The sequence below is a fragment of the Cervus elaphus genome, chromosome 12, assembly GCF_910594005.1.
Source record: "Cervus elaphus chromosome 12, mCerEla1.1, whole genome shotgun sequence".
Taxonomy (NCBI): Eukaryota; Metazoa; Chordata; class Mammalia; order Artiodactyla; family Cervidae; genus Cervus; species Cervus elaphus.
The window spans coordinates 64,884,937-64,898,847 of record NC_057826.1 but is presented as its reverse complement, the minus strand read 5'-3'; the positions used below and the strand labels follow the sequence as shown (position 1 = coordinate 64,898,847).

Sequence of the window (13,911 nt, the reverse complement as noted above, 5' to 3'; positions counted from 1 at the left end):
AGAATGCAGTACAAACTCGTACAAACCCTACATGATTTGGCCCTTGCTTACCTTTCCAACGTCATCTTTTACTTTGCTCCCTATTTCTATGCTACAACCATGTTGGCCTTCTTTTGAATCCTTGTACCAATGATCTTGTTCCCCCATTAGGGCCTTTATGCCATCTAATCCCTTGCTCTAGAAACTTTCCTCAGATCTTTATATGACTGGCCTCTTGTTATCCAGGTTACAGCTTTATAATGTATCTGCCTTAGATGATCTCCCCTGATCACTGGTTTAGTAGCTCCTGACCTCCATTCCCCTACCCAATGACACATTTTCACATCACCTAATTTTTATTTTTAGTACTGATTATCTTTTAATTTCTGTGTGTTTGTCTCTGCCAAATTGAACATTAGCATCACATGACCAAGGACTTTGTATTATGTGCCACTAAAACCTAAATACCTTGTTGTGCTTGGCACATAATAGATTTCTATTTTTTATTGACTGAATAAATAATAGAGGCTGAGACCTCAAGTTGAGGACTTTGCTCCATTTGTATCATTCTTATCTGTAATATTGACTGTCCCAAAGACAGTCTTTGACAGGATAAATTGCTATGAGGAGTAATGCCTCAGCCAACTTTACTATTTCTAGCTGAACTACTGACCAGTGCAGAGAAGAGAGCAGAAATGCAGAAACAGATTGAAGAGATGGAGAAGAAGCTAAAAGAAATCCAAACCACTCAGCAAGAAAGAGCGAGTGAGCAGGTCATTTTCTCTTTTCAATACATAACAACTAATGCTTATTGAAACAAATGTAAACAGCATGAAAATACAGAAGGTGAAAGTCCTGCCCGTGCCCACTCAGTTTTTGGCAGTTTCCTAGCTATTAGTATCAGCGACGTTGAGCAGAAAAGTAATTTTAACAGGTGACTTCAAATGGAATTTGTGGCATATAAGTGATACAATTTATTGACATCTTAATTATACTCTAAATTACTATTCTGTTACTTCTGACTTTAGTTTTTCATTCTAGTCATGTTCCATTAAAATGAGATTAGCTAAAGAAATTTAGTGTGTATTTGCTTGCCACTACTTAGTTAAGTACAGCAGTACCAGTTTATACTGGGAACATAAATTACTGGAAAGAACTTCTGTGGGACAGACATTCTATATGGTTAGTAAATATCTTGGGAAAGTGTATAGTGAAGCTAATTTTGGCACTAAAACTTGAAAATAGGTAGCATTTTCTAGATAGGGACGTACTAATTTTGTTTATTTAATGCAAATAGCAAGAAGAGAAGATGTCTACAAAGGAGACAGCTGAACTGCGAATTGCTTCAGAGTCTCAGGAAATAGCAGGAATAGCTGGGTCCAATTTTGTTTGCCCAGTAAACTCTTTTGCCAGGTAGGACCACATTGGTGGAAGGAATGATGCTTATAGGAAGGAGGGTGTTTAGAACCAGCCTTTGACTCTCTAGACTTGTTTCTTTAACTTTTATAGTATTGAGACAAGATTTTTGCAAGTCTTTGTCACAATATCAGCTTTGATGCTAATGAAGGAGGTTTTTTTCCCATTTAAAAAAAATAACGTATTTCTTATGATAACAACCAAATAATTTTTTAAATGATAAAACCACTCATTTCTACCACCAAAAGATGACTAGTATTAACATTGCTTTATTACTTTTCTATGTGTTGTTTTGGATTTGTTTATAAAAATGAAGGTATCATTCTGTAATCTGCTTATATTGTTAATGTAACTTGATGTCTGCTATCAAGTATATTTCTATAACAATTCTAATGACTGAATGTTCTATCTTAAAGAATTTGGTTTAATGGTACTAGAATATTTTCTTTATCTTAGAATGAAAATTATATTTAATTTTTTTATTATATTTAATTTTTTAAAAAGCCTCTTGGACTTCTGAGAATTAAATTATTTGTTCTGTGGGTAGTAAGCCACATGTTTAAAAACAAGTTTCTTCACAGGGAAACATCACTTGCAGAAAACGTTTGGCAAGAACAACCTCATTCTAAAAGTGAGTTGTATTTGACAAGCTCATGAAGACCTTACTGATAACAAATGCATTATGTAACAAGTATAAATAATTTTACTGATTGTAGTAAAAGGAGGCAAAAGAAAGCAAAGAGGGGGACTCAGGTATTATAATCTTTGAATCATGGAATTCAATTTATTAGCATATAATTCAAGATAGGATAGACATTTGAAAGAATATTTTTGTAAAATAACTCATTGCTTAAAAATATTTGATTTTAAATGTAATTTAAATTTATACTAACTGTAAAATAATATTTCACTTTAGTTAGTACACTCTAGCTAAGCATAGTGGTAGCACCCGGGAGCCAAGACTAGAAAGTGGTTTTTTTGATAGAAAGAGTGGGGATAAGCTTAAAATTAAAGCTATTTTATATTCAAATTTGTTCTTTTCAGAAACATGTTAAAAGTGGTAGAAACATGAATATCCAGCTAGTAATTTAAAAAATTCAGTAGAATCTGATTAAACTTTAAGTCTAAAAAAATAAATAAATAAATAAACCTTTAAGTCTAACCACCAGTTTATAGGAAATGCAGGGCATAGAAGAACATATGAAACAAGAATATAATTGGCCAAAAATCCAGCATTATGGGGTAAACAACCCTGTTTCCAAAATAAAAAATTAATAGCAAAAACAAAAACCCTATAAAATAAAAGCAATTTAAGAGTCTATTTCAACTGGTCACAGTGTTTGAATCTACTTTGCATTCCTGATTCAAACTTTCTAAAAAGTTTTGGTAAAATGTGATACTTCTGACTGGATGTGTGAATTCAGAACTGGTTAATTCTGTAGATAATGATCATGTTTTGAGATTATGCTTTTTAAAAAGATGCTATCTCTAAGAAATGTGTACTGAAATATTTACATATGCAATGATATGGTGTTTTGTATTTGCTTCAAAAATAATTCAGATTTGAGTTAGATTTGGGGAGTAGTGATGGGGAATAAAGATGAAATATGATCATCCATGTTTAGATCATTGTTATTAAATGATCTTTTGTACTTTTGAAATTATTTATTATAAAAGATAAAATTGTTTTTCTGCTTTCAAACAGCAAAAATGTTAATTGACTTACTTGTCTTGAAGAGTAGGGCATTTACTCTAAAGAGTGTAAATTTAGTCTCTCTTTCTATAGGTTCCAGTGTACCTTTCTCCATTTTTGATGAGTCTCTTCTTTCAGAAAAAAAGCCTGTCAGGTTTGAGGGGTTTTTTAATTTATTTTGTTTCAAAAATTAAAAGTTTTCTATTATTGTAAATAAGGGTGAAATAGGAGGTTACTGTTATCTATGCTAAGAGAAAAATTGCTAAATGGGACATGTCTTTTTCTAGTCCTTCTGCAGCTCCCTCACGGGTTTTAGCCCAACGAAGACCTCTTGCAATTCTCAAAACTTCAGAAAGCATCACCTCAAATGAGGATGTATCTCCAGATGTTTGTGTAAGAAATAGTATCCCTAAGTTTATATAAATGGGCTAGTGGATAGTTCATTCATTTGTCATGGAAGTTTAGAGTTAAAATGAAAATCATTGGCTTGAAATAAGCACATGAAAAGATGCTCAACACTGTTGTCAGAAAATGCAAATCAAAATCATGGTGAAATACTATACACATGCACTTGGATGACTATAATCGAAAAGACAAAATAACAACTGTTGGTAAGGATGTGAAGTAACTAGAACCCTCATACGTTGCTGATGAGGGTGTACAGTGGTACTACCTGCTTGGAAAACAATTTGGCAATTCCTCAAAATGTTGACAATAGGGTTACCACATGATCCAGCAGTTCCCTCCTAGGTAAATATGTCCAAAAGAATTTTTAATTTAATTAATTTATTTTTAATTGAAGGATAACCAAAAGAATTATCATCACACAAAAACTACATAAATGTTCATAGCAGCATTGTTCATAATAGCCAATAACAGGAAACAACCAAACATTCATCACCTGATGCTTAGATAAACAAAATGTGTATCTGTAAAGTGGAATAGTGTTCAGCCATAAGAAGGAATGGAATATTGACATATCCTACAACATGGGTGAATCTTTAAAATACTTTGCTAAAATGAAAGCACACCTAAAAGAACACATATTGTATTCTGTTTATGTGAAATAAACAGAAGTCTTTTCATAAAGGCAGAAAATAGATTAGGATTTCCAGGGGATTAGGGAGAGTGAATTGGAAAGTGACCACAAATTGATATAGTGTTTCTTTTTAAGATGATGAAAATGTTCTGGAGTTAGGTAGTGGTGATGGTTGCAAGTGAGATAGTGGTGATGGTTGCAAAGCCTTATGAAGGTATAATACTAAAAACCACTGAAATGCACATTATAAAAGAGTGGATTTTCTTGTATGTTAATTATATCTCGATTTTTTTAAGTAGGGAAAAAAAAATCACTGTCTTCAAAGCCCAGGATCTTTTCTTTCATAAAAAAATTTTTGTAGCAATGAAAGTTATGTGAACGAACCTTTTTTTTTTTTTAGTAATGTTCTGTTTTAACCACTGTGTACTAGTGACCCTGCAGACATTCAAGTCAAAGTAAATAAACTTTATCAATGACATTTCATTGAAGTTTTAAGCCAGCATCTGGAAACTTGTCTTAATATTAAAGAGAACTGAGTATGTTTAATCTGAAGCTTATAAGGGGAGACATGATCAGTATCTATAATGATTTAAAACAGTATTAAATCAGTGTATTCCAATGAATCAAACATGTTTTTCTTTTTGTTTACTTATTTATTGAGGTATATCTTATACCCAATGGACCTCCCTCAGTAGCTCAGTTGGTAAAGAATCAGCCTGCAATGCAGGAGACTTAGGTTTGATCCCTAAGTTGGGAAGATCCCCTGGAGGAGGGCATGGCAACTCACTCCAGTATTCTTGCCTGGAGAATCCCATGGACAGAGCAGCCTGGCGGGCTACAGTTCATGGGGTTGCAAGAGTTGGACACGACTTAGCAACTAAAGAGAGAGAGAGCTCTTATATTGATACATTACACAAATATTAATTGTACAGCTAGGTAAAATTTTAAATATGTGAATATCCATGCAGTCTTCGCATATATCAAGATACAGAAAATTTGCAGCAACCCAGAAGAACCTCGGGAGCCATGTATGACTGAAGGTGCTGAGGCCCCATTCCAACTATACTGAATTGGAATTTCCAGAGATAAAATCCAAGCATGTATTTTTGTCTGTTTTAAATACTTGCCCAGGTAATCCTAATGTAGGTAATAAAGATGATGATGTAGAAGAGTAATTTTTACATATTGTATTCTGGAGAATACCACCAGAGAATAGGCTGGATTTGGAGGTAGTAGTTCTAGGTTCAGATGTTCAAGGATGGACTAAATTATTAAAAGGATATCTTAGGTTTTTTTGTCTTAAACTTTTACTTGAATTTTGTTAATAGGTACTTACCAGCATTTTTTTCCCTAAAAAAAAATCATATTTAAAGTGTCTAAACTAATAGGACCATAAGTAGTATTTGCATAAAATGTATCCTTAGACTACAGACATCTATTTTACTCTAATCTTACAATTCTTTAGTTTCATCTATTGTTTCTTCTAGATGTATCTCTCAGTTCAGTTCAGTTCAGTTCACTTCAGTCGCTCAGTCGTGTCCGACTTTTTGCGAGCCCATGAATCGCAGCACGCCAGGCCTCCCTGTCCATCACCAACTCCCGGAGTTTACTCAAACCCATGTCCATCGAGTCGGTGATACCATCCAGCCATCTCATCCTCTGTTGTCCCCTTCTCCTCCTGCCCCCTCTACTTAATTATGTTTAGCCAGAAATTCATAGTATATGTCACATTGGTAATGATCTAGAAAATTAATATCTAGTATCAATGAGGGTTAAATGAAATAGGCACTTTTGTGTACTTCAGGTAAATGTATAAAGTGGTACAATATTTCTGAGGGAAGTTGGGCAGTATGAATAAATAGCCTTAATGTCCCATTACCTTTTTGACCTGATAGTTCTATTTTTATGAATTATTTTGAGAAAACTAACATATTCCTAAAGATTTAAATCTACAAGAATATTTAAAATAGTTTCATGATAGCAAAAAACAGGGAATAGCCTAAAACAGTTGGTCAACTTCTGATAGACCCACAGGGTTACCAACATGTTTTTAAAGAATTTTTAATAGCACAGAAAATAAAGTAAAAAATATAATGGTAACAAATAATATAGACTAGCATATATGCTGTAATTTCACTTGTTTTAAAACCTCTTTTTAAAATGCATAAAATGTGCTTGTGCGTGTTTCCTACCAGATGTACATGGTCATAGCATCTGTCTCTGGTTAGTAGCATCTGGGGACTTTCCAGGTAGCACGAGTGGTAAAGAACCTGTCTGCCATACAGGAGATAAAAGAGATGCGGGTTTGATCCCTGGGTCCAGAAGACCCCCTGGAGGAGGGCATGGCAACCCACTCCAGTATTCTTGCCTGGAGAATCCCATGGACAGAGAAGCCTGGTGAGCTACAGTCCATAGGGTCGCAAAGAGTCAACACAACTGAAGTGGCTTAGCACGCACACACACAGTAGTAACTGGAGTGGAGAAGTGGGAGGATCAAGTGTGGGAGGGAGATTTTTTTTGCTACAGATTCTTTTAAACTAGTTGACTTTTTAAAACTATATACTTGTGTTACTTTTAAAGACAAAGGCATATTTTAAGTGTTTTCCATTATTTTATACTTTTTTTCCCCTTATTTTCTATCATCATGAATTATTTAGTTGCTAATTCATGTCTGACTCTTTGTGACTCCATGAACTGTAGCCCACCAGGTGCCTCTGTCCATGAGATTTTCCTGGCAAGAATACTGGAGTGGGTTGCCATTTCTTTTTCCAGGGGATCTTTCTGGCCCAGAGATCAAATCGATGTTTCCTGCATTGGCAGGCAGATTCCTTACCATTGAGCCACCAGTGAAGCTCATGATCATGAGTTTACCTTTAAGAAATAAAAATTAATTATTTGTTACAGAATAAGACTTAAAAGCTAGGAGGATAGTCGATTACCAGAATGTATTCTAGGCCAAAGCCAGAAGAAAAATGGTAGTGGTTCTTTGGCTCCTAGGTGAAATTGATCGAGGAATCAATTTCATTGAAATTGAAAATGAAAACATTGTCCAGTATTTTTCCTTTGTGTGGAGAAGCTTCACAGTGTATTTTTGATGAAATATAGTTTGCTGTTTTCATAATACAGAACCTTTTTCCTCAGATGTAAAGATGTACTTTTAAAAATTGTCTTTCTCTAGAGATTCTGTGTTAAAAATCACTTATCTAACATCTCTTTCGATAAAAAAGATAGGCCATTCATATGCTCATTGAAATGTTTCAGCTAAATTTTATGTGGTTTTTATTTCAGGATGAATTTACAGGAATTGAGCCCTTGAGTGAGGATGCTATTATCACAGATTTCAGGAATGTAACTATTTGTCCTAACCCAGAAGACACTTGTGACTTTGCTAGAGCAGCTCGTTTTGCATCCACTCCTTTTCATGAAATAATATCCTTGAAGGATCTCCCTTCTGATCCTGAGAGACTGTTGCAGGAAGAGGATCTAGATGTGAAGACCTCTGAGGACCAGCAAACTGCTTGTGGCACTATCTACAATCCACCTCTCAGCATCAAGAAGCTGAGGTGAATGGTGATTATAGGTCGCACAAACCAAATTGTTTGAGGGCTCTTATTCTGTGTGTGCTTGTCAATTATAGCCATCAATTATCAAGCTTTTACTACCTGCCGAGTACTGTGCTAAGTGCTTTACATGACAATTAAGCTCCTTCAGAAAAGTGTTAATGGGATTTAGTAATTTATTTGAATATGAGGGTTAGAAGTAAATTTTTAAAAAATATTTATTTATTTATTTATTTAGCTGCTCCAGGTCTTAGTTGAATCATGTAGGATCTTCCATCTTTGTTGCTGCATGTGGGATCTGTAGTTACAGCAGGCAGGATCTTTTAGTTGTGGCATGAGAACTCTTAGTTGCAGCAGATGGAACCTAGTTCCCTGACCAGGGATCAAACCCAGGCCCCCTACATTGAGAGCATGGAATCTTAGCCACTAGACCACCAGGGAAGTCCCATGGAAGAAGTAAATTGGGATGATTATGGTATCTTTGAGGAAACTCAGAAAGGGTACCTGATTGGTAGAGAAGAGGCATTTATTTGTCCTTTAATATTGAGTTTAAAATAATGACAGAGTAGCTTGATGCTAATTTTATTTTTTTATTTAATTAATTAATTTATTTTTTCACATTTATTTTTATTAGTTGGAGGCTAATTACTTTACAATATTGTAGTGGTTTTTGCCATACATTGACATGAATCAGCCATGGATTTACATGTGTTCCCCATCCCGATCCCCCCTCCCGCCTCCCTCCCCACCCCATCCCTCTGGGTCTTCCCAGTGCACCAGCCCTGAGCACTTGTCTCATGCATCCAACCTGGGCTGGTGATCTGTTTCACCCTTGATAGTATACTTGTTTCAATGCTGTTCTCTGTGAACATCCCACCCTCACCTTCTCCCCAGAGTCTAAAAGTCTGTTCTGTACATCTGTGTCTCTTTTTCTGTTTTGCATATAGGGTTATCATTACCATCTTTTTAAATTCCATATATATGCATTAGTATACTGTATTGGTCTTTATCTTTCTGGCTTACTTCACTCTGTATAATGGGCTCCAGGTTCCTCCATCTCATTAGAACTGATTCAAATGAATTCTTTTTAATGGCTGAGTAATATTCCATGGTGTATATGTACCACAGCTTCCTTATCCATTTGTCTGCTGATGGGCATCTAGGTTGCTTCCATGTCCTGGCAATTATAAACAGTGCTGCAATGAACATTGGGGTGCACGTGTCTCTTTCAGATCTGGTTTCCTCGGTGTGTATGCCCAGGAGTGGGATTGCTGGGTCATATGGCAGTTCTATTTCCAGTTTTTTAAGGAATCTCCACACTGTTCTCCATAGCGGCTGTACTAGTTTGCATTCCCACCAACAGTGTAAGAGGGTTCCCTTTTCTCCACACCCTCTCCAGCATTTATTGCTTGTAGACTTTTGGATAGCAGCCATTCTGACTGGTGATGCTAATTTTAAATAGGCTGTTAGAGATATACTTTTCAAAAGTATCTTGTGATAGATAGAAATGAATAAAGTAATAACGGGAATGGCATCAAGAGCCAGGGACTAATAAAATAGCCTTGTGATCTATCCATATTTAAAAGTCACCTAATTTAAACATATTCCAGTTTTAGGAATATTCTTTAATTTGCCAGTTTGTGCTTTTAAAGCTGTATTTTCAAACTGCTTTTAAAGCTGTATTTTCAAACTTTCTCCCTAACAAACTTTTCTCAGTTTCTAGCACATAGTCACCTTGATTAATTTCCCATTTTCTTTCCTGACCTTTGCTTATTGAAGAATTAAAAAGTCCAAAGAAGAGATAAAGAGGAAGAAAGCTAGTGTCTTAAGCAGTTTTTCTCAATCTAGTTTAGAATAGGTGTAGAATAAGGCATTTGCTATAGATTAGATTGTTGTTTAGTTGCTAAGTTGTGTTCAACTCTCTTGTGATCCCATGGATCTCTTGTGCCCGGCCAAACACCTCTGTCCATAGGATTTCCCAGGCAAAAATACTGGAATGAGTTGCCATTTCCTTCTCCATGATAGATTAGGTTGATAAAGCACAAATTTGATAGTTGGTGTTGCTCATCAACCAAGGTAGATAAAGTTACTTAGATTCTGATTATGAACCTTTTTTTTTTCCAGGAAAATAGTAGACTTTAAAGTGTGATTTGAATAGTGGATACATTTTTTTTTTTTTTACTTTTGTTTACATTTACTTTTTGCAGCGTTTATTCTCAGGCCATAAGTTTTTGTTTCTTTGGTTTCTTCTAGGGTATCTTTTTCTTCTATGCAACCTCCTCTTCTGGTTTAGGAATGATTTGTTCTTTTTTAGTAGAATCAATCATCTCAATGTGGCAAGGAGAGCTCATATAGGTTGATCTGACCATGACCTCTCTTAAGTCCTGTGCCGCATCTTGGGGACCTTGTTCACCTGGAATGTGCTCACCTGGAATGAACTAAGCCCTTAAGTTCAGAATTACTCTCTGCATTTTTGAGCATGTGCAGTAAAAATTCAGCACTCTTTTTGGGCCACTGACCCTGCATCCAGCCCCACTATTTAGCCTGAGCCCACATTACCAACTCTACCATTGTACTGACAGAATGGTACACATTGTTTCTTTAAGGTGACATCCTTTAGATACTTGGTTGCCTTTTGGATATGCATACCCTTAATGGCCTGGGCAGTTTCAGGAATGTTCCTAAAGTGACCTGGAAGATTTGAGCCTCTTGATTTGCATGATTTTGTGGGGTTTTCTGGGTCAAAGGAATAGCACACAATTTTTAGAGGTCACCTCAGGCCACTTATGCTTCCCAGGTGGTTCAGTGGTAAAGAATCTGCCTGCCAGTGCAGAAGACCCAAGAGACTTGGGTTTGGTCCCTGGGTCAGGAAGATTTCCTGGAATAGGAAATGGCAACCCACTCCAGTATTCTTGCCTGGAAAATTCCATGGGCCGAGGAGCCTGGAGGGATACAGGGGTCACAAAGAATTGAATTTGATTGAGCATGCATGCAGGTCACTTACCTGAAAAGAGCAAATAAAATTAAAACAAAAATAAGTTGATATAAATTATCCCTTTGAAGACTGATTCATTTGTGGTTCTTTCAGCCCAATTATTGAAGATAGCCGTGAAGCCACACACTCCTCTGGGTTCTCTGGATCTTCTGCCTCAGTTACAAGCACCTCCTCCATCAAAAGTCTTCAAATTCCTGAGAAACTGGAGCTCACTAGTGAGACTGCAGGTAGGTTCATATATACCATTTGTGAGGAAATATCTACATCTGCATCCAGTGAGCACTTACTTATCAGAGCAAACTGAGGTATATGTATTTCTTCTCTAGAGAAGTTGCCATAAACTGTGAAATCACTAGACTAAATGAGTACAAACTGGATTCAGTATCATAAAGACCTGAGATAGATGAGTGTTGTTAGATTAACAGGTTTGATCATGCAGTCTTGGGGTTTTTTTGCCCTCCTCTGTTAAAATACCCATTTTGGTCTTAAGGTAATTTTTTTCTCAACTTTTTTCACCCAGACAGCCCTACTCAGTCACCCTGGTGTTCACAGTATCGCAGACAACTAGTGAAGTCCCTGCCAGAGCTGAGTGTCTCTACAGAGTTTTTTGTAGAAGATAGACCAATGCCTAATTTGGAAATAGAGAAGGAAATTGAATTAGGTAAGTATTAGCAAATGCATGGCCTTTTGTGTGTGACAGTATATGAATAAGTGACTGACTATACTTCAATTTGATGCTTAAACACAATCAATATTTCTAGAATGTTAGAAACAGCATTATAGAAGTTGACACATTGATAAGTTTGTGTCCCAGTAATAATAGGAATTATATCTTCCCCTTTTTCAATTTTTTTCCCCCCTCTTTCAATTTTTAACAAATGATATTGAAAAGTATTTTAGATGCTACTAACTGGCAAATATAAAGTGCCTTTAGCCCTTAAACCAGGAAATAAAACCTAGGGGGCTATACACATTCACAGTGATTTTTAAATGGAATCAAACCTTCTCAACAGATAATGAGGAATATTACATTAGACAAGAATACCTGGTATGTGAAGATTACAAATTATTCTGGGTGACACCAAGAAACACTGCCGAGTTAACCATAATAAAGGTAGGACTGATTCTTTGTCATTTCATATAGTTCATAAATAATGTCAGTTGAAGCAGTAATTGTGATTCCATGGTACCATCAAATCCCTCTGATAGTCTAGGAGCTGCCTTATATGAAAGTCAGTGATGTATCAAGAAATTACTCACCATTATATGCCAAGATCTGATGTGAAAAATGAGAGGGTATTGTGTAAATCTCTTAATGTGTTCAAACATGTTAGGTATTCTATCAGTTTTATCTCCTTGAGGACATATTCTGAAATTTCCTGGCTTCCTTCAGTCTGGACAAGTTACATTCTAGGATTCACACACACACACACACACACACACACACACACACACACACACACACACACACACACTATGTTACTTTGAAATTTCCATTCACCATCATCACACACACACACACACACACACACACACACACACACACACACACTATGTTACTTTGAAATTTCCATTCACCATCATCACACACACACACACACACACACACACACACACACACACTATGTTACTTTGAAATTTCCATTCACCATCATCACACACACACACACACACACACACACACACACACACACACACACACACACACACACTATGTTACTTTGAAATTTCCATTCACCATCATCCCAGGGATTCATATTACCTCTTTTTTATACTGCCTAGTTACCTTGGATCCCTCTTGTTGTTTTTTTTTTTTCTTTCTTGATTTAAGTCCTCATAATTCAGTAGCTCCCTGAGAAAGGATGCATAGGATGTAAAATTTTTGAAACCTTGTATGTCAGAAAATTTCTTATTCCACATTTTTACTTGATTGGTAGTTTAGGTGGATATCAGAATTCTTGGTTCAAGACTTTTTTCCTTAGAATTTTGAAGATGAGCTCCACTAGCTTTTGGCTTGTAACCTTGCTTTTAAAATCTTTTGCCATTCTCTGATTTCCACTTGCCCCACCCCTGCTCCCCAGATCCTTGTAGGATCTTATGTTTGTCCCCAGGATTCTGAAATTTCACAGTTACATGCTTTGGTAAAAGTCTGTTTTCACCCATAATCTTAGGCACTTGATGGCCATTTCAATCTGGAAACTCCTTCAGTTCTGAGAAGTTATCTTCAAAGAAAAGATTATTTCTTCTCTCAGTCTTTGCTGTCCTCATTTCCTAGAATTCCTTTTGTTAGGATTAAGGGTTTCCTGAACAGATTTCTTTAAAAATCTTATCTTTTTTTCCCCTGTTTTCTCTTTATATTTTTGCTTTACTTTCTGGAATGTTTCGTCAACTTTATTTTCAGCCTTTTTACTGGGTTTTTCATTTCTTTTATCATGTATTTGTAAACGTTCTTTTTTATTCTCAAACTTTTCTTCTTTGTAGAATTCTGTTCTTCATTTCAGAGATGAAATAGTCCTTACCTCTCTGAGTATATTAACAGTGCTTTAATTTTGCTTTCTCCCTTCTTCATCTATTTTCTTTTGTCTGTTTTGATCTCCATCTTTTATATTTGAGGCTTTCTTCAAGTCTTTGGCTCTCTCTTCATATTTAAGTACGGGACTGTAGAAAACCAGTTAAAACTATGTATGTTGAGGGACCTTGACAGCTGTAGGCCTCACTGTACAATGATCTCATTTGACCTTCATGTTGGAAAACCCCCAATCTTTAGGTCTTTTCTCTTGAGCTTATCAGATACCTCAGAGAAAGCTTCTGGTTTCTTACCTAAGGTATATAATCCTGGCTGCTAGTCTCCTAAAAGGTTCATGGGGAAATTAGTCTGGAAAGTAGAAGGGCAGGAAGATACATCTTAACATTTGACATATAATAAACTTTTTCTTCTTTTCCATATGGTATTCCCACCCTCAACAGTGCATAAGTGTCCTTTAGTCTAGAGACCTTCTGTTTTATATTCTCTAGGGAAAAAAATAGTCTTCAAGAATGAAAGAGAGGCAGTTGTTAGGCTGGGCTACAGGAGCTGGAGGGGTAGTCAGGGGTCTAACTTTCTCTTTAACAGAGTTCAACAGCTCCAGTTTTAGCTCCACATTCACCCTTACCTCTATAGATAATTAGTGCTACCAGTTTTATATTACAGAAAGATGGTCTTGTAATATAAATTTGGTTGCTGTCAGCT

General features: G+C 36.0%; 1 protein-coding gene across 1 annotated transcript in view; it reads left to right on the top strand.

Annotated features, from left to right (window-relative positions):
- Window positions 1-13,911, top strand: part of BUB1B (BUB1 mitotic checkpoint serine/threonine kinase B) — a 51,142-nt gene that overhangs the window by 29,509 nt on the left and 7,722 nt on the right. Inside the window, exons 10-18 of the mRNA XM_043920431.1 lie at window positions 640-752; window positions 1,277-1,392; window positions 1,977-2,026; window positions 3,182-3,242; window positions 3,376-3,481; window positions 7,416-7,690; window positions 10,776-10,909; window positions 11,203-11,343; window positions 11,696-11,796. Coding sequence (XP_043776366.1) covers window positions 640-752; window positions 1,277-1,392; window positions 1,977-2,026; window positions 3,182-3,242; window positions 3,376-3,481; window positions 7,416-7,690; window positions 10,776-10,909; window positions 11,203-11,343; window positions 11,696-11,796 — 1,097 coding nt within the window. The remainder of the gene's footprint in view (window positions 1-639; window positions 753-1,276; window positions 1,393-1,976; window positions 2,027-3,181; window positions 3,243-3,375; window positions 3,482-7,415; window positions 7,691-10,775; window positions 10,910-11,202; window positions 11,344-11,695; window positions 11,797-13,911) is intronic.